This window comes from Schistocerca nitens, chromosome 5, assembly GCF_023898315.1.
Source record: "Schistocerca nitens isolate TAMUIC-IGC-003100 chromosome 5, iqSchNite1.1, whole genome shotgun sequence".
NCBI lineage: Eukaryota > Metazoa > Arthropoda > Insecta > Orthoptera > Acrididae > Schistocerca > Schistocerca nitens.
In genome coordinates, this window is record NC_064618.1 from 450670288 (window position 1) to 450696643 (window position 26356).

A 26356-nucleotide genomic window follows, 5' to 3' on the forward strand; every position below is an offset into this window, starting at 1 on the left:
TTGCTTTTAGGATGAAAATATTTCCAATATTCATTAAGAAACTAATATAAGCCAAACAATTGTGTGTACTTCTGTATTTTCATTGCAAAAATACTTTTTCAAAACTTTAGGACAGTCTGAATCTTCTCATCAACATAATCATCTTGGACAGTTTCCAGCCACTGGCTGGGTCTGTGTGGAACATAGGCCTCTCCATCGTCTTCTGTCTTGCCACCATCTCCCCGTCATCACTTTGGTCCAGTCTTCTCCTTTCTTTTGGGCGCATTCCTCTACTCCTTTCAGCCATCTATCTTTCTGTCTTCCTCTTGGTCTTTTTCCTTCCAGTTTCACCTCGTGTATCCTCCTGGGTGTCTTCTCCTCCATTCTCTTAACTTGTCCATATCATCTCAGCCTTGATTTCTCTATCTCTTCCTGTGATGGTTCCACCTTCTCCCACAAGTCCAATGCCTCGTCCAAGCCGTGGGAGACACAGCAACGTCATGAAGTAGGGGATTGCCTGTAGGAGCGAGATGCAGTGGGGACAGTATATGCCCCAGGACCGCTATGGTAGCTGTGAAGGTCCTAGCCTCGGAAAGTCTGAATCTTCTATGCTTTTAAAATAGCTTTTATAGGCTCCCAATTTTTTTAAAAGCCTTTCTACAGCAGTTGTAAGAGAGAACCATCTACATGTCGCAGGATTTCAGCCTATTCAACATTAACAAATACGAAAAATGATTTTAACGTTTCACTAAGTTTGGCAAAACAAGAGAATTGACCATATGTTTTCGATACTAACGCTTCGACATCTACATATTGTAAACAGTTGCACGCACGTTTCATGGCATTATGAAGCACATGGTTAAAAGAACTGTATTTGAGAATTTTTTCATTCTCATTACTTAATAGTTTCAGGACTGAATGGTGCTTACCGTAATTTATATCGGCACCATCAGCATAGTGTGATGGTATTTACTGCCATTCAAATTATTTGATTGCAATGATTTTTTTTAACAACCTATAGGCATCCATTGCAGTTTCCTCTGCCTGTTTTATGAAATACAACAATTTTTTTTTTAATTACATTAAGTGGTCAAAATATCATCTTACAACTAGAATCGTGTTCCTGTTTAGATGAATGGAGGCATCTGTTGCTAAAGAAAAGAACATGTTAAACTTTTTGAGGTCATTTAAAACGTCCAAAAAAAATCATTCACACTTCTTGGGGCCATTACGTTCATTATTGTCATTTCAGCTTTTTCACCATGTAACAAAATTTTCCAAAAATTATTAATAAAATATTTTTCTCCACTTTCTGCTCTTCGTGGAGATTTCCGCAACATTCTGAAATTAATATTTTTGTAACTTATGTTTAAAATATGTTAGCAGCAAATAACAAAATGTGTAGGAGGACCGCTATAACACGGAAGGGCGTTACAAGAGATTCTGACCAACGTGAACTGACAGACACTTGAACAGATATTTTCTTTGAGGCATTAGACCCGCTGAACGCATTTCTTTACAGTTTGATCACACAGTCCAAGCTCCTAAGCTTAGATTGTATTGTACTGTGTGGTAGGCTAATGAAAGTTCATGTTGTCATTTCTTAGGCCTTTACCCAGGTGAGGAGAGCTGAAGAAAGGTTATCTTTGATGAAGTAGTGACATTGTTTGCTTTGCTTTTGTGACCTACAAGCAAATACAAGAATTTTACTCAGAAAATTGCCAATTACTGATTTCTTCATGCTGAACAGTAAGATATTTATTTTTTAGGATTCATAGTAATAAATTACTACCTGAAATATTCATGTGCTGCACACAATCATTCTTGCCGCCATGTGCAATCCAAAACTCAGGTTTGCAGATTAAGCAATTTGCTTTATAATCATTTGTCTGCTGTTGTCCAATCCAGGAATATAAAGCTTCCCATTTCGTAAGATATGTGCACATATTATTTGTTTTCTTTTCTGATGGCATATTAGCTTTGTCCTCGCTGCCCGTCATAAAATCTTGAGCAATGATTCACACACAGTAAGCACTGGCACTGAAACGAAGTCACGTCTAACTGCCAAGTGTCAGTTGATCATTTTTAAGATAATCGATAGACATAATGTTGATATAGAATAAGTTGTCTGTGCTGTCCAACATTTCAATGATTTCTGACTGTGCATGTAAAAACATTTAGCATGACTGACACATGCTGTGAGTTGCTGGTTCAAATCTGATCATCAGCAATTATTTGTTACTTAGTATTTATTGAAGGTTCTTGAAATTCCTTATGTTTGTAGTGTTTGCATATTCTAGCCTATTTGATGTTTGTATATGTAGCAGCACTCGCCCTACGGGAATTCAGTTTTGTTCTGTCTGTCGGTGTTTATAATAAATGTGCTATCAGTGTGAAATGTTTTACTTTATTGACTATCCTGATTTTGGATTTGGCGATGATAGTAATTATGTTGACATGGCAATATAATTTTAAAAATAATTTGTTATGTTCCATCCTGGATTTACCATTATTTAATGTTAAAAATATATATTTAACCAGGGACTAGAAATCAGCAGTTTAATACATTTTTCAATTTGTTTAATAACTTAATATTTCAACTCATTTGGTGATGAAATTGTCTGTATAATACATGTTGCCAAAACAATTAAGCTTTTTCTTCCTCAGAAAAAAAGAGTAAAAGAAAAGAAACGAAGATTAAAGGATGAGAAACGAAAGAAGAAGAGAGGAAAATCACCAGCTGATTCAGAAGGAGAGGAACAAAGCAGTAGTGTGTGGCAAGTGGTTTGTTTCACAGAAGAAGACTGGGACAAAGTCACTGAAGGTTTCAGGGACTCTACATCTAAAGTTGAACGAGCGTTGTACCACACCCTGTCGGAAGACTTTCTGCCTGAAATACCTCGCCTATTTTCAGAGAAAGAAAAGTTGCAAAGGTCAGTAAACAGTTCTCTCTCTCTCTCTCTCTCTCTCTCTCTCTCTCTCTCTCTCTCTCTCTGTGCGTCTGTGCACCTGCTCACATTGAGCACATATAATAATGGTGGTAAGATGTATATTGTTTGAAGAACAACTGTGTGTAGTTTCAATGAAAATTTTAGAAGGGAATGTATAATAAATTTTCATAGCATAAATTTTTGGAAAACTTACTTGCTTGGACAGCTTCAGTCAAGGACTGTGCATTTGGTCTCTATTTTTCCATCTAGCTTGTTCACTAATCAAAAGGGGCAGCCAGTGGTGCCTTAAAGCAGCAGAAAGAATTATTTGTATAGTCAGGTCAAGAAATAAAGGGGTAGCTTTTTATTCTAGAATAATAAAATGCGCGTATCATATGTTAAAGATGTAATAATTCGATGGTAGATGCTACAGCTACTGCATGATAAAAGAATGAAAAACTGTTAAGAGATAGTGGTGTAAAACTTCTGAAAAACGGAATTTAATACTAACAATGAATGAATGTCTAAACAACAGATAGTAAGCTATCCAATCTCATGCCACTCTGGTGCTAATTATATCAGTTTTGAGTATTTCTCTGTTGCATTACTTCTGTATAGTGGTGCAATAAATGTATGTCAACAAATGGTGGGATACTGTAGGTTTAATGTAAGTGTTGTAATCCTATATGATGTGGAATATAGTGAATTGTCACATCTCTGTAGAATAAGGGGAAGGGGAGGGGGTAATCAAGTGAGGGTACTTGCAATTGAACTCTTTGGATTGACTGTGGAAGGCTTCAGAGTGAAGATGCATGAAACTTGGATGGTTTATTATTTTTGATCTAATATTACTTTTTCTTGGTATTAAAATAGCACACTGCAGGAGTTATTCCATCTTTGTGGTTCTCATTGCTCTGCAAATCCAAATGGACATTGCTAAGTACACTAATATCATTGTTTTAAAAGCCACACAAAGAAGTTGCATGTGTAAAATGTGTACCTAATATTGTAGAGACAGAAGGACGTGTTACATGTACTATTGTAAAATTGACCAAACAGTAGTTTGAGTTACATATTGCAGTTATATTCTTCTTTGGATGTGTGTAGTCATTGTACAAATGGAGTAAGTGATGTTACTATTCCTGTATTCCCAATCTGATGTGACAGTTCTCCAGGACTTCAGTTAAACATTAATTATGATTTTTGTCTTTGAGTGATCTGCCTCATCTTCTCAGATTATGTTTTTGTAACAAATAAACAACTCTGCACCTTAAAGCTTTGTCTACAATACACATACCCAGTTTCTGTCAGTGTAATGGAGTAGAACCGACAGTCCAGGTAACGTTAAAAGTTCTCCTTACAACGTACATCTGAGTTGTGGTTTTAGATGCGCTAGAACTATTGTTTGGGCCAATACATTCACCGTGAATCCGACATCTGCAGTGGAGGTCATATTGTGCTGGCGGTATCCGTTTTGGTGTGATAGTGCCGATCCGAACTAGCACTTGCATTATGTGGCTAATGTTTGTGGTGGATTTTTTTAACCACATTAAAAAAAATAAAAATTATCTTGTTCTTGAGTCTCAGTCTTAGAGTTCCCATTTATGCAACACCTACAAATGCATATTATTCTTATTTTCATAGGAACTCTTCATCATTAATTGCTTCCAAGTCTTTTTATTTAAACACAATAACTTTTACAGACTTTATTCAGATTGGCCATAGAGTTGTTTGAAACCATAACATATGTGAAAAGCTTATCTGATACTTATCTGACAGTTTGACCTACAGTTTCCGCTTCATGGAGATATGTTAGTAAGGGTTCAGTGGTTCAGTTTGAACAAACTGGACCAAAGAATTAGAATTATAAAAATAATAACCTATCATATCCTCTAGGAAGTAAGTTTTGTTGATGAATCCAGGAAACTGTGGTGCAGCTGCATCTTCAATGCATGCACCATACAGATGGTCTTTTTGTCTCTGATGTGTTCCATAGGTATTTGTGTTCTGGTCTGGACCTGTTTTGTGCATTCAAAAAGCAAACCATTATCCAAATCTCAAATGTGTGATTTGATTATGTGTGTAAACTACAGTCATCTGGTGGATAAGTGCACATGGCATACAAGAGTAAAAAATGACAGCAGTCTTGTGGATGCCTTAAATGTGTGGCTTTACCACAATTTTCCTTGGATTCATTAACAAAACTTGCTACCTACATGACATAACATTTTACAGAAAGGATAGATTGCTGCTCACCACATAGACACGACATTGAGTCGCAGACAGGCACAATGAGAAAGACTGTCAAATATTTGAGTTAAAAATGTGTGTGTTTTTTTTCTATTTTTGAAAAAGCACTTGCGGGTCCAAAAGCTTAAATTTTTATCAGCCTCTTTCATTGTGCCTGTCTGCAACTCAATCTCTCCTTTTATGTTATTCCATCCTGGACTCTCCATTGTTTGACTTAATATTCTTATTTCACAAAATCTGTGGTCCATTTTGTTGGTATTTAGCCACCAAAGTCTTACTAGCACATTTACCTGGGGAGAAAGCTCATATCTGGAGTTGTCACAGGTACTATTTACATCTAAGAAGCTTATGAGAAAAAGACAATGAATTATCAGTTCATAGATGATTGTGAATGTTCAGAGCCGGTGAATGTTCATGGTTAAAAGAGAAGAGGGTGGTGATAAAAGTTTACAGGAACTTGTGGGAAGGATTGTGCTGCTGATCAGAGGCAACAGGAGATTACAAATAATGACAGTTGTGTTAAATTTTTCACTGATTTCACAGAAATTTTCACATTTTTGAGTTTTAAATAAAGACTGCATTGGTTGCAGGAGATATTCTCCAATTAGTGTTTCACCTACTGACACTGTTTGCACCTTCTTCTACAAAAATGATAAGACCTTTTGTGTGGGAAACCTAAAACTGTTTCAATAAGGGTACCATCACTAGTCTGTAATGAATGCTCCAAAGAAATTAGGTGTTGGTATATGATCGGAATTTAATCCTGAATATTTGCTTGTTGCAGTCAGAATTTTCATTTCATTGTAACATTTAAATTGAACTTCTACTCTAGGTTTTTTTTTTTTTTTGCTGTTGAGCATTTATCGTCGAGAGATTTACTCGTAAAAAGATAAGTGGTAAGATATTTTAACTATCGACAAATTGGAAATAGCTTATGCTTCAAATCATATTAGCATTGTGCATGCTGTAACTGGTTGTCAGATTTACTATTTAGTGACTCTGCTGCGTAATTAAATAATCAGAATTTCAGTAAAGAGGAATAAAAAAATAATTGCACAGTTGTGATTTTACTCAGTGCATTGAACATGTCAACAAGCAGTAAACTGTTACTTGCTGTGAAATACTATTTCTGTAACACACTTAAAATTTTTTTTACTGAAGTATCGCATTTTGATGTACGGAATGTACTCCCTCCCCTCCCGTGAGAAAAATTTGTTTTTAATGTACTCTGACTATCAAAATTACAAACTTTTATTGGCGTAAAGTATCTGCTTAAAAAGTTACCATTACACCTATTCTGAGTTTATGCCATTTATTGGTTGTCTATGTTTTGATAATACAAAAGGAAAACAAAGTCAAAGGTGACGTGATAGTTTGAGCAAGATCGACACTACATTGAGCACTTCTGCATGTCAGGAAATCTCAAACCTATTCGACTGACAGTATTGTTTGCTAAGCAATACCCTTTGGAACTCCTCAAAATAAATTTGTATGAAACGCCAATAGCCAAAACTTCATCCATAAATGTCAGATGACCCCTATATTAATGTAAAAGTTCTGTCAAAATGTTTACCACAACAGCAGTAGTTTAATCTGTGACCTTTTATTTTTGGAATTAAAAATTTGGGAAAAAACCTAGTCTTACAGTCAGGTAAATATGGCAAACTCATTACTGCATAGTTGTGGCGAAAGGCCGATAGCAACATGAAGATCCTTTTCAGAAAAGACTATTAAAATTGCCTTTTGTTGTACCTTTCTATAATACTACGGAAAGGACAGATTGCTACTCACCTTAAAGATGGCATGTTGAGCAGCAGACAGGCACACTGAGAAGACCATTACACATTGAGCTTGCAGCCAAAGCCTTCTTCAGAAAAGAAACCACACACACAAACACTAACACCTGTCAGCTGTGGCCAGATGCAGATGTCGCCTTGAAAGGAAGGAGCAATCTGGAGGGGGGGGGGGGCAGTTAAGGGTGGTAGGATATGGGTGGGGAGAGGGAGGAGTGCAGGGACTAGATGGCAGCAGGACAGGGCTGCCAGGTGCAGTGTCGGGAGGCTGTGGGAGAACAGGGAGTGTAAAAGGAGAGCAGCAGAGAAGGGGAAAAGGTCAGTGTGTTGTTGAGAGAGAGCAGCGCTTAATGAGGGTTGAGGGGATGTGAATTGCGAGGAGGTGATATGATGGAGAGGCGGTACGGGGCAGGGAGGGCGAGGAACAGTGTGTTACCACATGTTTAGGCCGAGATAATTTTGGGAGCAAAGAATGTGTTGTAAGGATAACTCCCACCTGCGCAGTTCAGAAAACCTGGTAGTGGAGGGGAGGATAGAGATGGCCCGGATTGTGAAGCAGCCATTCAGTCACGCGTGTTATGTTCATCTACATCATGTGCCACAGAATGGCCCACTTTGCTCTTGGCCACTGTTTGGCAGTGGCTATTCGTCTTGGTAGACAGCTCAGGCCCCAGATTCATCCCACCGATAATGATTCCTTTTGATCACATTTCTTTTCCAAACCTCACGTTTTCAGGTGTTATTTTCCAAACCCACCTGTACCACATGAACTCTTCCCCCTCTCTCTTCCCTTCTCTCCCCCCACTTATACCCTGATGTATTTTCTCCTCCTCTGTTCCACTCTGGATTGTTGCTTTCATTCAACATGAGAACTTCGTTCTGGCCACAGTGTTCAGGGATAACAGTCATGGATGTGTGAGGTGTGCCTGCTTGTGTGAATGTGTATGTTTTCTATTCTGAAGGAGGCTTTGGCTGAAAGCTTAGTGTGTAACAGTCTTTTCAATGTGCTTGTCTGGATCTCAGTGTGTCACCTTCACCATGAGCAGTAATCTATCCTTGTCATAACATTGTTGATATTCCAACGTGGACTTTTCATAGTCAGATTCTGTACCTTTCTCGTAGATTTCCTGTTTAGAAACATCATGTGAGTGATACTTTTTATTGACAGACGAAATGTTGATCTTGGTTTTATGTGTTTGTGTCTGCTGTTTAACCCTTTACTGCTGGAGATGCATCATCTGCTTGGCGTGTTGAGGCGCCGTGGCCTACGGTGTAATCTGGCTACCTGCACTAAGTGCCTGTCCTTCACAGCTGTCACAGGGATCAGAGCAGCCTGTGCTGCGCAGCCCACCCGGTGCTGAATACTTCTGGACTGATTATGCCTCCCCCAGAGCCAGCGTGAATTTTTTGCGACTCTGTGCTGTAATACCTTGGGAAATAGTTTTTGTAAAAGAATCAGATTTGGCCATCTTTACAACTCTATGCATTCTGTTGAGAATAATAATTAAAAGAATTTCATGAACCATATTGAGCCAGAAAATAGTAGGTAAAATCGCCCAAAAAAAAGGCACCAAAAAAAAAATATTCTAAGTTTGATTTCTTGCATCTCCTGGGCTAATGTTATGATGAATGTGAAACTTGGCATGTAGTAATCTAACAACACAAGGTTCTCAAATATAATGTTTCATTTGCATAGCGCTTTCCAGAACCGAATGAATTAAGCACAAAATTGAAGATGTAAAAATGTCAAAAATGTGGTATTTTTGTTCTGATTTTGCTAAAAACAATGCTCTATAAAACATTCCAAGCTGTATAATTGGATGAAAGTTGGGCGCGAAAATCATTCCCGAAAACAATGTAAACTTCGGATTCGCATATCTGGTAGAGTGAATGCATGATGAAAATAAAATTTAGAATGATAACTTCCCCCATGAACCATGGACCTTGCCGTTGGTGGGGAGGCTTGCGTGCCTCAGCGATACAGATGGCCGTACCGTAGGTGCAACCACAGCGGAGGGGTATCTGTTGAGAGGCCAGACAAACATGTGGTTCCTGAAGAGGGGCAGCAGCCTTTTCAGTAGTTGCAGGGGCAACAGTCTGGATGTTTGACTGATCTGGCCTCGTAACATTAACCAAAACGGCCTTGCTGTGCTGGTACTGCGAACGGCTGAAAGCAAGGGGAAACTACAGCCGTAATTTTTCCCGAGGACATGCAGCTTTACTGTATGATTAAATTATGATGGCGTCCTCTTGGGTAAAATATTCCGGAGGTAAAATAGTCCCCCATTCGGATCTCCGGGCGGGGACTACTCAAGAGGATGTCGTTATCAGGAGAAAGAAAACTGGCGTTCTACGGATCGGAGCGTGGAATGTCAGATCCCTTAATCGGGCAGGTAGGTTAGAAAATTTAAAAAGGGAAATGGATAGGTTAAAGTTAGATATAGTGGGAATTAGTGAAGTTCGGTGGCAGGAGGAACAAGACTTTTGGTCAGGTGATTACAGGGTTATAAATACAAAATCAAATAGGGGTAACGCAGGAGTAGGTTTAATAATGAATAAAAAAGTAGGAGTGCGGGTTAGCTACTACAAACAGCATAGTGAACGCGTTATTGTGGCCAAGATAGACACAAAGCCCATGCCTACTACAGTAGTACAAGTTTATATGCCAACTAGCTCTGCAGATGATGAAGAAATTGATGAAATGTATGACGAGATAAAAGAAATTATTCAGGTAGTGAAGGGAGACGAAAATTTAATAGTCATGGGTGACTGGAATTCGTCAGTAGGAAAAGGGAGAGAAGGAAACATAGTAGGTGAATATGGATTGGGGGGAAGAAATGAAAGAGGAAGCCGCCTTGTAGAATTTTGCACAGAGCATAACTTAATCATAGCTAACACTTGGTTCAAGAATCATAAAAGAAGGTTGTATACATGGAAGAATCCTGGAGATACTAATAGGTATCAGATAGATTATTTAATAGTAAGACAGAGATTTAGGAACTAGGTTTTAAATTGTAAGACATTTCCAGGGGCAGATGTGGATTTTGACCACAATCTATTGGTTATGAACTGCAGATTGAAACTGAAGAAACTGCAAAAAGGTGGGAATTTAAGGAGATGGGACCTGGATAAACTGAAAGAACCAGAGGTTGTAGAGAGTTTCAGGGAGAGCATAAGGGAACAATTGACAGGAATGGGGGAAAGAAATACAGTAGAAGAAGAATGGGTAGCTCTGAGGGATGAAGTAGTGAAGGCAGCAGAGGATCAAGTAGGTAAAAAGACGAGGGCTAATAGAAATCCTTGGGTAACAGAAGAAATATTGAATTTAATTGATGAAAGGAGGAAATATAAAAATGCAGTAAATGAAGCAGGCAAAAAGGAATACAAACGTCTCAAAAATGAGATCGACAGAAAGTGCAAAATGGCTAAGCAGGGATGGCTAGAGGACAAATGTAAGGATGTAGAGGCTTGTCTCACTAGGGGTAAGATAGATACTGCCTACAGGAAAATTAAAGAGACCTTTGGAGAGAAGAGAACCACTTGTATGAATATCAAGAGCTCAGATGGCAACCCAGTTCTAAGCAAAGAAGGGAAGGCAGAAAGGTGGAAGGAGTATATAGGGGGTTTATACAAGGGCGATGTACTTGAGGACAATATTATGGAAATGGAAGAGGATGTAGATGAAGATGAAATGGGAGATAAGATACTGCGTGAAGAGTTTGACAGAGCACTGAAAGACCTGAGTCGAAACAAGGCCCCGGGAGTAGACAACATTCCATTAGAACTACTGATGGCCTTGGGAGAGCCAGTCATGACAAAACTCTACCATCTGGTGAGCAAGATGTATGAGACAGGCGAAATACCCACAGACTTCAAGAAGAATATAATAATTCCAATACCAAAGAAAGCAGGTGTTGACAGATGTGAAAATTACCGAACTATCAGTTTAATAAGTCACAGCTGCAAAATACTAACGCGAATTCTTTACAGACGAATGGAAAAACTGGTAGAAGCGGACCTCGGGGAAGATCAGTTTGGATTCCGTAGAAATGTTGGAACACGTGAGGGAATACTAACCTTACGACTTATCTTAGAAGAAAGATTAAGAAAAGGCAAACCTACGTTTCTAGCATTTGTAGACTTAGAGAAAGGTTGTAGAGAGTTTCAGGGAGAGCATAAGGGAACAATTGACAGGAATGGGGGAAAGAAATACAGTAGAAGAAGAATGGGTAGCTCTGAGGGATGAAGTAGTGAAGGCAGCAGAGGATCAAGTAGGTAAAAAGACGAGGGCTATACTGGAATACTCTCTTTCAAATTCTAAAGGTGGCAGGGGTAAAATACAGGGAGCGAAAGGCTATTTACAATTTGTACAGAAACCAGATGGCAGTTATAAGAGTCGAGGGACATGAAAGGGAAGCAGCAGTTGGGAAGGGAGTAAGACAGGGTTGTAGCCTCTCCCCGATGTTATTCAATCTGTATATTGAGCAAGCAGTAAAGGAAACAAAAGAAAAATTCGGAGTAGGTATTAAAATTCATGGAGAAGAAGTAAAAACTTTGAGGTTCGCCGATGACATTGTAATTCTGTCAGAGACAGCAAAGGACTTGGAAGAGCAGTTGAACGGAATGGACAGTGTCTTGAAAGGAGGATATAAGATGAACATCAACAAAAGCAAAACGAGGATAATGGAATGTAGTCGAATTAAATCGGGTGATGCTGAGGGGATTAGATTAGGAAATGAGACACTTAAAGTAGTAAAGGAGTTTTGCTTATTTGGGGAGCAAAATAACTGATGATGGTCGAAGTAGAGAGGATATAAAATGTAGACTGGCAATGGCAAGGAAATCGTTTCTGAAGAAGAGAAATTTGTTAACATGGAGTATAGATTTAAGTGTCAGGAAGTCGTTTCTGAAAGTATTTGTATGGAGTGTAGCCATGTATGGAAGTGAAACATGGACGGTAAATAGTTTGGACAAGAAGAGAATAGAAGCTTTCGAAATGTGGTGCTACAGAAGAATGCTGAAGATAAGGTGGGTAGATCACATAACTAATGAGGAGGTATTGAATAGGATTGGGGAGAAGAGAAGTTTGTGGCACAACTTGACTAGAAGAAGGGATCGGATGGTAGGACATGTTTTGAGGCATCAAGGGATCACAAATTTAGCATTGGAGGGCAGCGTGGAGGGTAAAAATCGTAGAGGGAGACCAAGAGATGAATACACTAAGCAGATTCAGAAGGATGTAGGTTGCAGTAGGTACTGGGAGATGAAGAAGCTTGCACAGGATAGAGTAGCATGGAGAGCTGCATCAAACCAGTCTCAGGACTGAAGACCACAACAACAACACAAAGATATGGAATAAAAAATTTTATTCCCTTGCTGTTTTCAATTATCTACAAATTAGTCTAAATGATGTTGATTTTTATGAATAGAGGAATGCTGGATATATTCGATACTTCTTTTACATATACCATTTTCTATTAATGCTTCAAAGCCAGTCTCATTCGAACAACCAATTTTAAGCCCCCCATCCTTCCCGGAACAGTGAGTTTTCATTTCCAATAGTGCCTAACAGCAGAGGCAAAGTAGCAAGAAAAATCACACTGAGAACAGAGTTTTAACTTCTGCATGTTATTTCTCGGTGATCAAAGGTGTTTGAAATCAGTTATGGAAAACAGGTTTTGTACAGGTAGACTGAATGTGATCTATTAAGTACTATTTAGGATAAAAGAATATAACTGTCTATGTGACATGTTAATATTTTAAATGTATTGCATGTAGATTAATATATGGGTTTTGTTATACTGGTACAATGTACTCTGTGTAATTACATTTGCCACAGTACAGACATTGCACCATCTCAATCACCAAGTCCATTCTTTTGCCAGCAAACTGCTACATATGAAGAGGTCAGGAATTGTTTGAATAATTTTTCACCTATTGCAACTATTTCCCATCCTTCTTTTCGATCTGAGTTTTGGATTGGCACGAAAAAAATATTTCTTGTACCATTTCACAGTCTAACGCTATTATCCAACTGAGCTCAGGAACATGTCACAATGGTCAACTGCACCCATACTTGAATTGTAATCTACAGTACATTGTGGGTTCTATATTTTTTCGCCAGCATTTCTTTCAGTCTTCTCTGTTTCAACCATTTGTGTTGTATGACTTGTGGTTAACATGGACACCACTCTCTTATCGCACCAATTGATAGCACGGATCCTGTCCCTGGACTTAAACTCAGTTTTTCCTCATTTTAATTTCTTCTGCAGTTTTGGCATGTTGCACCTATTCTTACGGACAGTGCCACAAGCGACTATTCCGTGGTTTTGAAACCAGATGAACAAGTCTGGGCTGGAGTACCAATTATCGACATATAGAATATGACCCTGTTCCAGATATGGTCCCATAAGAGTTGCCACTACATTGCCACTTTTCCCTAAATTGTGGAACCCAATTTCTGTTGTTGCTACTGTATATACAATAAAATCCAAAATATACCCTCTCCGATTGTCTACTGCACCTGGTTGGAATAAATTGCTTAAGAGATGCTCATCCTTTGAACAGGAAGAGCCTTTCATGTATACAAAGCTTCTGATGTGGAAAAAATTAATTATGAAATGTCTTACGAACTTTGTCAACAGTAATTCTAATTTTAAATAGACTGTCTCCTCCAGTACTTGCTGAATTATCACTGGAGCGCAGAATTCTCCGTAGTAGACAAAAATGATCTTGGGATGTAATTTTGCTGAAAACTGATGTGTTCGAAAGTGTATCTTTGGACCAATAATCACTTAATATTAACTTCTTAACTTCCGCCATTAGAAGGCAAGTAGCAACAATAACATGCTTAATTATGTATGGACAGTGAAATTATAATCCTGCCCAAAGACATCAAGTGGGTCCTCTCATACTTGTCACTTCTTGCGTGTGTTTTTGCTTTTAGGAAGCTTTAATTGTCGAGTGCTAGTAATAGTGTTCCATAGATTTCGTGTTTATTTTGAATACAGTCAGAGAGAGTCCCTTTAGTCAACCATAGTGCCAGTAGTGCTAGTGTTTGTTTTCAATACAGTCCAGAGACAGGTAGTGCTATTTTCATTGTTTTCTACAAGAAGTGTCTAGCAACCACAGTTTATAGTCAGCTGCCTTAAGTGAATTAGCAGTCTAGTTAAAAGTTGATTAACTCTCTACAGTAAATTTATTTCTTAGGATGGATAGGATGTGTGACTGCTGTGTACGGACGCAGGAGGAGCTGGCCACTGTTCGCGAGCAGCTGAACGTGTTGATGGCCGCGGTCAGCCGTCTTCAGGCTGCTGCCTCGGAGTGTAGCAGCAGTGGGGAGTCTGGTGCGTCGCATGGTACACTCCAGGTGTTACATGCTTCACCCACTGTCCCTGCTGTCGAGACATCTTCGCGGGTACCGGGCGCGGTTGGGCCACCCTCTCTCCAAGGGGAGTGGTGGGTTCAGCAGCGTTCACGGCGCACGAGGCGGAGGGTCAATGTGGAGGCTGGCCGTGTGGCATCGCCCGCTCTGCCTGTGAGTGGACATGTGGCCGCTCCTTCAGCAAGGTCCGAGCAGGCACACGGGGGGAGGGGTTTATTAGTTATTGGGAGCTCCAACGTTAGGCGGGTGATGGAGCCCCTTAGGGAAATAGTGGAAAGGTCGGGGAAGAAGGCCAGTGTTCACTCCGTCTGCTTGCCGGGGGGTCTCATCCGAGATGTGGAGGAGGCCCTGCCGGCGGCAATAGAGAGCACTGGGTGCACCCGACTGCAAATTGTAGCTCATGTCGGCACCAATGACTCCTGCCGTCTGGGTTCAGAGGTCATCCTCAGTTCGTACAGGCGGTTGGCAGAATTGGTGAAGGCGGAAAGCCTCGCTCGCGGGGTGGAATCGGAGCTAACTATTTGTAGTATCGTTCCCAGAACCGATCGCGGTCCTCTGGTTTGGAGCCGAGTGGAAGGCTTAAACCAGAGGCGCAGACGATTCTGCGGAGATCTGGGGTGCAAATTTCTCGACCTCCGCTATCGAGTGGAGAAATGTAGGGTCCCCCTGAATAGGTCAGGCGTGCACTACACGCAGGAAGCGGCTACAAGGGTAGCGGAGTACGTGTGGAGTGCACATGTGGGTTTTTTAGGTTAGAGAATTCCCTCCCTAGGCCCGACAAGACGCCTCCTGAGACGTGGCAAGGTAGGAGTAGGCAAAATGCAACAGGGAATAACAATATTAATGTGCTAATAGTAAACTGCAGGAGCGTCTGTAGAAAGGTCCCAGAACTGCTCTCATTAATAAACGGTCACAACGCCCATAGGGACAGAAAGTTGGCTGAAACCAGACGTAAACAGTAATGAAATCCTAAACTCAGATTGGAATGTATACCACAGAGACAGGCTGGACAGTGAAGGGGGAGGCGTGTTTATAGCGATAAGAAGTGCAATAGTATCGAAGAGATCCGAAATGTGAAATAATTTGGGCGAAGGTCACGGTTAAAGCAGGCTCAGACATGGTAATTGGATGTCGCTATAGGCCCCCTGGCTCAGCAGCTGTTGTGGCTGAGCACCTGAAGGATAATTTGGATAATTTTTCGAGTAGATTTCCCCACCATGTTATAGTTCTGGGTGGAGATTTTAATTTGCCGGATATAGACTGGGAGACTCAAACATTCATAACGGGTGGCAGGGACAAAGAATCCAGTGAAATTTTTTTTAAGTGCGTTATCTGAAAACTACCTTGAGCAGTTAAACAGAGAACCGACTCGTGGCTTATAACATATTAGACCTTCTGGTGACAAACAGACCCGAACTATTTGAAACAGTTAACGCAGAACAGGGAATCAGCGATCATAAAGCGATTACTGCATTGATGATTTCAGCCGTAAATAGAAATATTAAAAAAGGTAGTAAGATTTTTCTGTTTAGCAAAAGTGACAAAAGGCAGATTACAGAGTACCTGACGGCTCAACACAAAAGTTTTGTCTCAAGTACAGATAGTGTTGAGGATCAGTGGACAAAGTTCAAAACCATCGTACAATATGCGTTAGATGAGTATGTGCCAAGCAAGATCGTAAAAGATGGAAAAGAGCCAGCGTGGTACAACAAACGAGTTAGGAAACTGCTGCGGAAGCAAAGGGAACTTCACAGCAAACATAAACATAGCCAAAGCCTTGCAGACAAACAAAAATTACGCGAAGCGAAATGTAATGTGAGGAGGGCTATGCGAGAGGCATTCAATGAATTCGAAAGTAAAGTTCGTCAAAGCGGTAGGTGGCTCAAAACAAAATGTCCAGACACTCTGTGACCAAAATGGTACTGAAACAGAGGATGACAGACTAAAGGCCGAAATACTAAATGTCTTTTTCCAAAGCTGTTTCACAGAGGAAGACTGCACTGTAGTTCCTTCTCTAGATTGTCGCACAGATGACAAAATGGTAGATATTGAAATAGACGACAGAGGGATAGAGAAACAATCAAAATCGCTCAAAAGAGGAAAGGCCGCTGGACCTGATGGGATACCAGTTCGATTTTACACAGAGTACGCAAAGGAACTTGCCCCTCTTCTTGCAGCGGTGTACAGTAGGTCTCTAGAAGAGTGTAGCGTTCCAAAGGATTGGAAAAGGGCACAGGTCATCCCCGTTTTCAAGAAGGGACGTCGAACAGGTGTGCAGAACTATAGACCTATATCTCTAACGTCGATCAGTTGTAGAATTTTGGAACACGTATTATGTTAGAGTATAATGACTTTTCTGGAAACTAGAAATCTACTCTGTAGGAGTCAGCATGGGTTTCGAAAAAGACGGTCGTGTGAAACCCAGCTCGCACTATTCGTCCACGAGACTCAGAGAGCCATAGACACGGGTTCACAGGTAGATGCCGTGTTTCTTGACTTCTGCAAGGCGTTCAATACAGTTCCCCACAGTCGTTTAATGAACAAAGTGAGAGCATATGGACCATCAGACCAATTGTGTGATTGGATTGAAGAGTTCCTAGATAACAGAACGCAGCATGTCATTCTCAATGGAGAGAAGTCTTCCGAAGAAAGAGTGATTTCAGGTGTGCCGCAGGGGAGTGTCGTAGGACTGTTGCTATTCACAACATACATAAATGACCTTGTGGATGACATCGGAAGTTCACTGAGGCTTTTTGCGGATGCTGCTGTGGTATATCGAGAGGTTGTAACAATGGAAAATTGTACTGAAATGCAGGAGGATCTGCAGCGAATTGATGCATGGTGCAGGGAATGGCAATTGAATCTCAATGTAGACAAGTGTAATGTGCTGCGAAGACATAGAAAGATAGATCCCTTATCATTTAACTACAAAATAGCAGGTCAGCAACTGGGAGCAGTTAATTCCATAAATTATCTGGGAGTACGCATTAGGAGTGATTTAAAATGGAATGATCATATAAAGTTGATCGTCGGTAAAGCAGATGCCAGACTGAGATTCATTGGAAGAATCCTAAGGAAATGCAAACCGAAAACAAAGGAAGTAGGTTACAGTACGCTTGTTCGCCCACTGCTTGAATACTGCTCAACAGTGTGGGATCCATACCAGATAGGGTTGATAGAAGAGATAGAGAAGATCCAACGGAGAGCAGCACACTTCGTTACAGGAGCATTTAATAATCACGAAAGCATTACGGAGATGATAGATAAACTCCAGTGGAAGACTCTGCTGGAGAGACGCTCAGTAGCTCTGTACGGGCTTTTGTTAAAGTTTCGAGAACATACCTTCACCGAAGAGTCAAGCAGTATATTGCTCCCTCCTACATATATCTCGCGAAGAGACCATGAGGATAAAATCAGAGAGATTAGAGCCCACACAGAAGCATACCGACAATCCTTCTTTCCATGAACAATACGAGACTGGAATAGAAGGGAGAACCGATAGAGGTACTCAGGGTACCCTCCGCCATACACCGTCAGGTGGCTTGCAGAGTATGGATGTAGATGTAGATACTTTGGATCTGAGTGATGTGTCCTTTTTTCTCCACATTCTGAAATCTATCCGTAAATCCTCCCTGACAAAGGAACCAACAGTTCTGAAAGGTAGGAAAATTTTCTTTTTCCCCTACTTTTATTGTATCTTGGCAGCATAGGAATTTCCCCACCTGACGATAAGCGCTTGCCGATCAGTGTCCTTGCAGGTATGTTTTTGGAAGGCTTACAGTATGTGAAGAATCTGTGACACATGTTGACCCACTGAGTGTAGTACTCACTGTTGAACTCTGATCCACTGCAGTGGTACACAACTTTACACTAAAATTTCTAGAATGTGCCTAAGGCTAAATGAGTCTAGCTGTGCAGTCTTCTGGGCCACCCAAGATCCACAACTGTATTGGATCTCTTCCTTCTGGATTTTCTTTGTACTGATGCATCCTCTCTTGCTAAAAACCTTGTGAGCCACAATGTAAAGGCGACAATGTACTCCTCTTATGCGACTGTCCTATGGACATGTAAATGATAAATTGAACACATTCCCCTCTCCTTTGCACCTTGTCATGTCAAATTATATAATGGATGATTCACTGACTGGAAATTGCTTCAGGCTCTTGCCTCATCTCACGATATCATCCCGGGCCCTTATTCCATTCACAGTCAGATGGTAAACAATGTGACTGTTAGTCAACACAACCTTCCCTTCGCAGTGGCGAAATATTATTGTTCCAGCCCTTAGGCTGGTCAAACACCCAACAGCCATTGACAGTTACTTGCTGATTAGCCTCATCAACATGCTCTACAAATTGCTCGAAAGGATGGTTGTCCACTGATTGAGCTATGTTTTAGAGTCTTGGGGCCTTTTGTCCCCCTATCAGTGTGGTTTCCAGGAGGGGCTATCCATAACAGACCATCTACCATCTAGTTCGGTTGGAAATGACAGTCTGACAAGCTTTTTCTAAATGACAACATGTCATTGCAGTCCTTCTTGACCTATGTAAGATGCCATCATTATATTTTATTTACCCTCCATGATTGGGGCTTTCAATGCCCCCTACCAATTTTAATTCATTAGTTTTTTGTCACTAATTGTTCTGGGGCCATGTTGGTACTTCACTCAGCTCTGCACGGGTCCAAGAGAATGGCTTCCTGCAGGGCGTTTTGCTGAGTGTCACACTCTTCCTTATCATTGTTAATGAGATATTGACCTCAGTTGGGCCACTGATCACCTCCATGCTGTATGGAAATTACTTTTGCAATTAGTACAGCTCCCACTGCATGGACTTGCCCAACACCAGCTCCAGGATGCTATCCAATGGGCCTCTGCTTGGACCCCTTCAGCTGCATGCGAAAGCTTAACACTCTCTGCTTCCTTGTCCCCACCTCTTGTAGTGCAGATTCGGTACTCTCTTTTGTATTTACCAGGCTCTGGTCCAATCTCACAGGGTCATTCCATACCAAGTGGTCCAGGAAAAAAATAATTGGTTGCTTGACCATCTCAGAAAAATTTGGTATTTGTGTGTGATTTCCCTAACATTTAGTGGGATCAAAAATATTTTTAAATTTTTTAAATTTTGTATCATTTAGAAACAACAGCCACTCTTGTTTCCAACTGCAGGCTGTTTTTTGCGTTTGCAAGCATCTGCGATTTTTTTAATTATTCAGTAATGGGTTGCCCCAGACCTTTCAAATAAGCAGCATTTAGTTCGGCACATGTAAGACTATAAGTTAAAACCATGATCACCTAGCTGAATGTATATCCCTTAATATATTTTTAATGGCTCAAAGTTATTGGCCGCAGATTAAAAAACTCTGTTTTTAAACATTATTTTTCCAAAGAAGAAGTAATTTCTCAACCGTAATATTTGTGTGCTATTAGACTATACAGTATAGCTACTTTTTATGGAATAAGTGGTGAAAAGCTTACACTAAAAAAATACACTATTTTAAAAAATAGGTTTTTTAATTTTTTTCATTCTTTAGCCGGCATTATCTTTCTTCGAGACCAGATAAAAATCTGAAAATTACACTCTTAATAGACCTTTATGATATCAAACATCAGTATAAATTTCAACTTTTGGGATTAATTTGCGAATTTACTAAAAAAAAAAGAAAAATTACAAACATGAGTTGAAAATACGTTTCTTAATATCTGCAATGTCTGGACTAATGTAATAAAGTGTATCAAGTATGTAACTTAAACACACGAAAAAAAAAAAAAACACATGAAATTGAAGTAAGGAATAATTATTTGTCAAAACAATCCTCAGCAGAAAGTTTCAGCAGGTTATCAGACAGCATCTGCAAGTCTGTACAGCTCGTAGACAAGCCTGTACAAGTCTGTGTGTTGTTTTCCCCTTCTACAAAACATATGTTCACTCACACTCAGTTAACAATGAGCTCTTGAAGTATGCAGTTAAACAATGGAATGTCAGTGTTTTCTTGGTATTCATATTAACCCTAGGACTCACTCTGCTAAAATTTCCCTAGTACTCCATCTGGGGTCATACATGACCCCAATCAATATATAATTGACTGTGTCTACTAATCATTCAGAGAACAACGTACTGTCGTTTAATACTGTTTGTTTACATTTTATTTATTATTTAGACACATTTCACAGCTTTTTTAACAGGTATGTACATAGTAGAATTAAATTACATATGGCAGAGTAATTACATATCAGAAGTTACAATATTACTGTAAGTCATAATTTGTTTCACTCATAAATGTTTCACAATGGCTTCAAATTTACAGAAAATGTGATGAACAACTCAACAGGAAACATAATTCTAACCGGAATCCGTACCATAGTCATCTACTCATAGTTTGCAAGTAGTAACTATTTCAGAATGTTCCTTGCAAACAAAATTATTACACTTTTTGCATGTTGAACTGTATTTTGTGTCCTTTGATCGGGGGCAAATGGAGCATCTGCCTCGCTTTCTCTTCTGATTGTCAGGTATTACGTCTGGATGTCCATTGTCTAACAGATCATCAAATCCATACCGTTTGATACTGCTAATAATATCCTTGTTCCTTGCTTGTGGTAAACTCAAACGACATTCCACTTGGGGCTTTGCCATTTCTTTGACCTACTTCATTAGAAAAAGACTTCTCTCTGTTTTTTCAACAGCAACACAGAAGAGTCTGTAGGCATTGAGTGCAGCTAGATCAACAAGATCATAAAATACTGCTAATGGCCAACGTTTTGTACCCTTTTTCACAGAATAGTAAGAGCTCATTTGATCTAGCGTATCAACACCTGATTTTGTTGAGTTGTAATACAACACTACTTCTGGTTTTAGTTTCAAGTTGTTTTCTTTGGGCACTTCAAATGATTGATGTTGTGTTGACAGGAGTAGCGCAGCCCTATTTCTTTTTGGAACATATGAAACTAATAGGGTTTTACCACTGTATGCAAATCTGGTAGTGCATTCTTCCCTAGTTTTCGAAGGCAAAAACTTTTTTGGGACTTCTTTTCTTGTAGAATGTAGAGTACCTACAAGTGTCAACTTCATTTTCAACAATTCTTGGCCAAGGTCATAGCTCGTGAAAAAATTGTCAGTGGTAATATTCCTACCACTGCCAGCCAGATGACGCACTAAATCTAAGACCACTCTCTTGCCTTGATTCACTTCTCTCACATCACCACTCCTTCCAGTGTACATTTGAAGATTTGTCAGATAACAGTCTACTGCGCACCATACCTTGATGCCATACTTTCCTGGCTTTGAAGGAATGTAGACCTTGAAACTGCACCAACCTCTGTATACGCAAAGATGTTCATCAACAGTAATGTTGCTGGAAGGTATAAATGATGTTTGACATTGCACGGCAAACAAATCAAATATTTCCTGTACGGCTTCAGCCTTATTTCCAGTCCTCTCTGTCCTTTCAAATCTTGTGATGCGGTCGTCAAAACGAAGTGAACGCAGAATGTCCTGATATCGCCTCCTCGACATAGTAGCACGGAATAGAGGAGTGCCATATTCAGAGTCCCAAAATTCGTCAATAGGTTTCCCCCGGCTCTTCTGTACGCCATACAGAATCAGCAAGCCTAAAAATGAAAGAAGCTCGCATCTGTCTGTATCACGCCAGTCAACTAATTTTCCAGACACTTTCAATTCATTTCCTCGTTGATTTGTGAACTGAACTATTATATCCAGAAATTCATTAGTAATAAACTGCCTGAAACAGTCAACAGCTGAGCTAACACTAACTGTACTAGGAATACCTGCTGAAAATCGTATGTTGCGGACTGGAAATCTACGAATTGATGGTTCTTTTGTACTCCATGCAATATCCCGACCCCTGCTTACCAGTACTGCACTTTCATCTTCTCCACTGTCATCATTTTCAGCAAGAATATCATTTTCTTCTAATTCATGTAAACAAATTTCATCCCTTTGGTCTACCTGTGTGTCTGTCCCATCATCTTCGGCGTCACTACCTTCTGAATCACTACTGCTACGAAATAAGTGTTCCATAGCTTGTTCTACACTATAGCCAGGAGCAAAAAGTATTCCATCCATGCTGAAATTACACTGCAACAACAAACGTACAACAAATGTACCAACGAACTTCCAGTTTGAGGTTAGTTCTGAGTAACACCTGAATAACACCTGAATTCAGTGTTACCAACTCAAAATACCTAGGAAAGAGATTGATAGTTGATAATCTATACATTCTATGAAAGTTACATATAATCTATCTGGGGTCATAATTGACCCCAACAGTAGTTTTTGTTAATTATCAATTTAAATGTTGCGTCAAGCGCTCTAAAAATTTTTGTGAAAGAACTACAATACTGTGTGGTAAAAGTCATAAAATTCTGGATTTTTACAAGAAATAGAAATATTATTTTATCCATAGTAAAGATGATTGGGGTCACCTATGACCCCAGAGTGAGTCCTAGGGTTAATGAAGCTTGCCACGAAAGTGTGTGTGGAGTGTTCTCTAAAGACGTTACTTTAATCAAATATTATAGTGAAGAAAAAAAAGTGTTCTTTCACGTACGAGTTGGCTCAGAAGTTAACTCAACATGCGAGTACCATGGAATTAAATACTTAAAGAAATTTTATCACTTTTTTGGCCAGTCTTTGCTTGAACCCTTCTAAGAAAGATAAGAAACCTATAACAAAAGGTCTGAGAGAAATAACACTTGATCATTATTTAAAAATAAAAGCCCTTTTATTGATCCAGTACCAGCAAAGTCATTCTGTCCAGCATGTTATTCTAAGATATTTATCATTAACAAAGAAAAGGGTATTGATAGTTTAGATAAAGAATTTTGTGACTCATCAGAAACTATAACAAAGTGGATTCAGGAATCCTAGGTGTATTGCCTACTAGTAAAATTAGAAAACTAAGTGAAAAAATTGAGAAAGTTGCAATGACTGTCAAGAAGGGTTTGAAAGTTTCATTTGAAAATAAACATTTCACTAGACCACATAGAAGTTGTAAAACTTCTCTGACCAAATGTGATGATTTGATAGAAAAGCAAAAAACTAAATGTCATATTTCAAACAAAGAGGATAAAGTTAAGATTATCAGTTCACTACCAAATTCTTCAATTCGAGCAAAAGTTAGTGATGAGTTTAATGTGTCAGAATGTTTGGTTAAATTAACAAGGCAGCTAGTAAAAGAACAGGGAATTTTACCTGTATGTCAAAAGAAAAATGCAACTAATTTCATAGATGAAAACACGATTGAAAAGGTTGTTAGGTTTTATGAGCATGACAATAAGAGCCATTTGATGCCTGACAAAAAAGATTGTTTATGTGAATAAAACAGTAATAAGGTTCAGAGATAAAAAAGTTAAAATTGGAAGATTGAAATTTTGCAAGTTGAGACCGAAATGGTGAATTGTTGCATCCGCATCTGACACCCATGATGTTTGTGTGTGTTGGTTTGTATCAACAGAATTTAAAGTTGACGATAGGTGGGGCCAGTTTTGGAGTTGACTATGAAGACCGTTTGGAAGTCCTGGTTTGCAGTGTTGACAGTTAAAATTGTGTGATCATTAAGACTGTCCTGTCCACAGTGGGCCCACAGCTCTTTTGTGGGTACATGTGTGGCAATACGGATTCGTTAGCTATTGCACCCTTTATTCTTTTCCGGGCTGCTTTACCTTCCCTTTCCTTCTCCTTATTCTTTCCCCAGTCCTTTACCTCTTGGGGTTCTTCTTTATGTCGGCCTGGCTATCCTTCTGCCTTTGCTCCATCTTGCAGTTTTGGTTGGTTTACTTTTTCTCCTCCTTTTTGGCTTTTCTTTCTTTGGTCATTCTCAGGGGTTTGACCACCATCACTAAATTGGAAATCTGTAGTGTGAGTCAGACGGGGAAGAACTCCCTCCCTAGCATCTTGGGTGTGGGTTCCTCTCCCCCTCCTCCTCATCCCCATCCCCATCCCCTCTCCCTTTTCCTGCTGCCCCCTCTCTTCCTGCCAAAGCCCTTTCACCCCCTTGCTAGTTCACCAGCTCGGTAGCCAGTCCATGTGTTGGCGCTGTTATGTGCCCGTCTGGGTGGGCCCCCTGACACCACAGGGATCACACTGCTGGTACCTGGACTGAATGCCTTGTGAAAATCTATGAGTGGTTGACCATCTCTTCAGGGCATCGGAACTGGCAACAACCATCCTGCCAGGCAGCCGTTGCCGTGGCTTGGTGGTGCCCGTGAGGTGAGCCCCTGTTGGGAGTGGATGGTACCCAGGTGGTGCATTAAATGTGTTAAAACTCTCTAGCCACTCTTCTGTGGCCTTGTCTCTTCCTGGAAATAGTTCTGTCTCAGTTCCTGTTTCTGCTTCCCAGCATTACCCTCCTAGGCCACTCCCTGGGAGGAGGGCCAGGTCCGCCGGCTTGGGACGAAACCCTTTCCACGGTTCCTTGTCTGTACCAGAACTCAGGCAGAGACTTTTGTGCCACAAAACCCCTTTTCTTTGTGGAACATATTGAGGACAGGGTTGGTGAGTTTCATTTATCAAGCAAGATGAGATCTGGCTCTCTCCTTATAAACACAACTTCTGCCAGTCAGTCGGCCTCCCTCTGTGCATGTGACCATTTAGGAGACAACCAATGACTATCGCTCCTCCCAAGTCACTCTACATAATACTGGGTGTAATTTTCTGTAGGCATCTTCACCTCCAGTCCTGTAATGAACGTAGGTCTAATCTGGAATGATGTGGCATTCATTTCATCCAGCATGTCCAAAGAGAACCAAAGGACCATCGTGTAGACACTGGCGCTTTCATCCTGGCATTTGAGGGGGTACCCTTCCTGAAAAGGTCAAGGTATTGGTGTACAGATGTGACACGAAACAGTACATTCCACCTCCCATGTGTTGCTTCAATTGCCTCAAGTTCGGCCACATGTCCTCACTGTGCGATGCCACTCCCAACTGTGATGACTGTGTCCACCCTTTTCATGTAGAGAGCCCTTGCATCCCACCACCTAATTGTGTAAACTGCTCTGGTCTCCATTCTCCCCACGCACTGGAATGTCCAGTATACGTGATGGAAAAAAGGAATTAAGAAAATACAGATCCTTGATGCTCTCAGCTACTTTAAGGCCCAGAAGAAGTTTGATAGACTTCATCCTGCATATCTCTCCTCTACCTTTGCCTCAATTACATGTCCCCCCTCCCCACCCTCATCTTGCGCCCATTCCCTTTTCTCACTCTCACTGGCTCCCAACCCTTCCCCTGAAGGAACTGCCCCCTCCTCCTCCTCCTCCTCCTCCTCCTCCTCCTCAGCCAGGGAAGACATCCTTTTCCCTGTTGCCTGCCAGGGATGTGGCTCCCTCTCAGAATGCCCCTCACCGGCGTTCTCATGGTAGAAAGCCTGCAACTATGTGTCAGACGAGGGATCTGCGCTCTGAGGGCACCAAACCCCCCCCCCCCCCCCGCCCCATCTCTCTGTCCGATCCTGACATAATGCCACCTATTGCGAGGATGAAGGTTACTTAGCTTCCCGGGGAGCCTATGACCTCCCCTCAGCTTCTATCTGGCTATCTGGACTCTAGCCCCGTGATAACCCAGTGGCAATGGAGATTACTGTCACCTACCAGAAATTCAACAACTCATTTCCTCTTTATTCTGCAATCTGTCTTGCTCTTCAGGAAATGCACTTCTTGATGATGACCAACCTCCAATGTTTCATGGTTATCGGGTGTTCCCACCCCGCATGGGGGTGTGCCACTTCGATGGGTAGGTGGCACCTTTTTTGCTGTTGATGTCTCGCTCTCCTCACCGGCTCTCGCAGCTCCCCTACATTGATTACCCCTTGATGGCCTTCGTGACGGTGACCATTTTCTGGTGATTCTATCGTCATCCTGCCACCGACAGGTCCCCACATTGGGCATTCGACAGGGCCAGTTTGCCTTTGTATATGTCTGCTGTGCACTTTGACATCTCTCTCAGTTTGCATTGATACATTCGTGCAAGACTTCTCTGCTGCTCTTTTTCATGCTGCTGG

The 26356-nt window shown here is 40.6% G+C and overlaps 1 protein-coding gene across 1 annotated transcript in view; it reads left to right on the top strand.

Moving 5' to 3' along the window:
• The window catches only part of LOC126259262 (mucin-12), a 310106-nt gene that overhangs the window by 91838 nt on the left and 191912 nt on the right, over positions 1–26356 (top strand). Inside the window, exon 6 of the mRNA XM_049955895.1 lies at positions 2647–2912. Coding sequence (XP_049811852.1) covers positions 2647–2912 — 266 coding nt within the window. The remainder of the gene's footprint in view (positions 1–2646; positions 2913–26356) is intronic.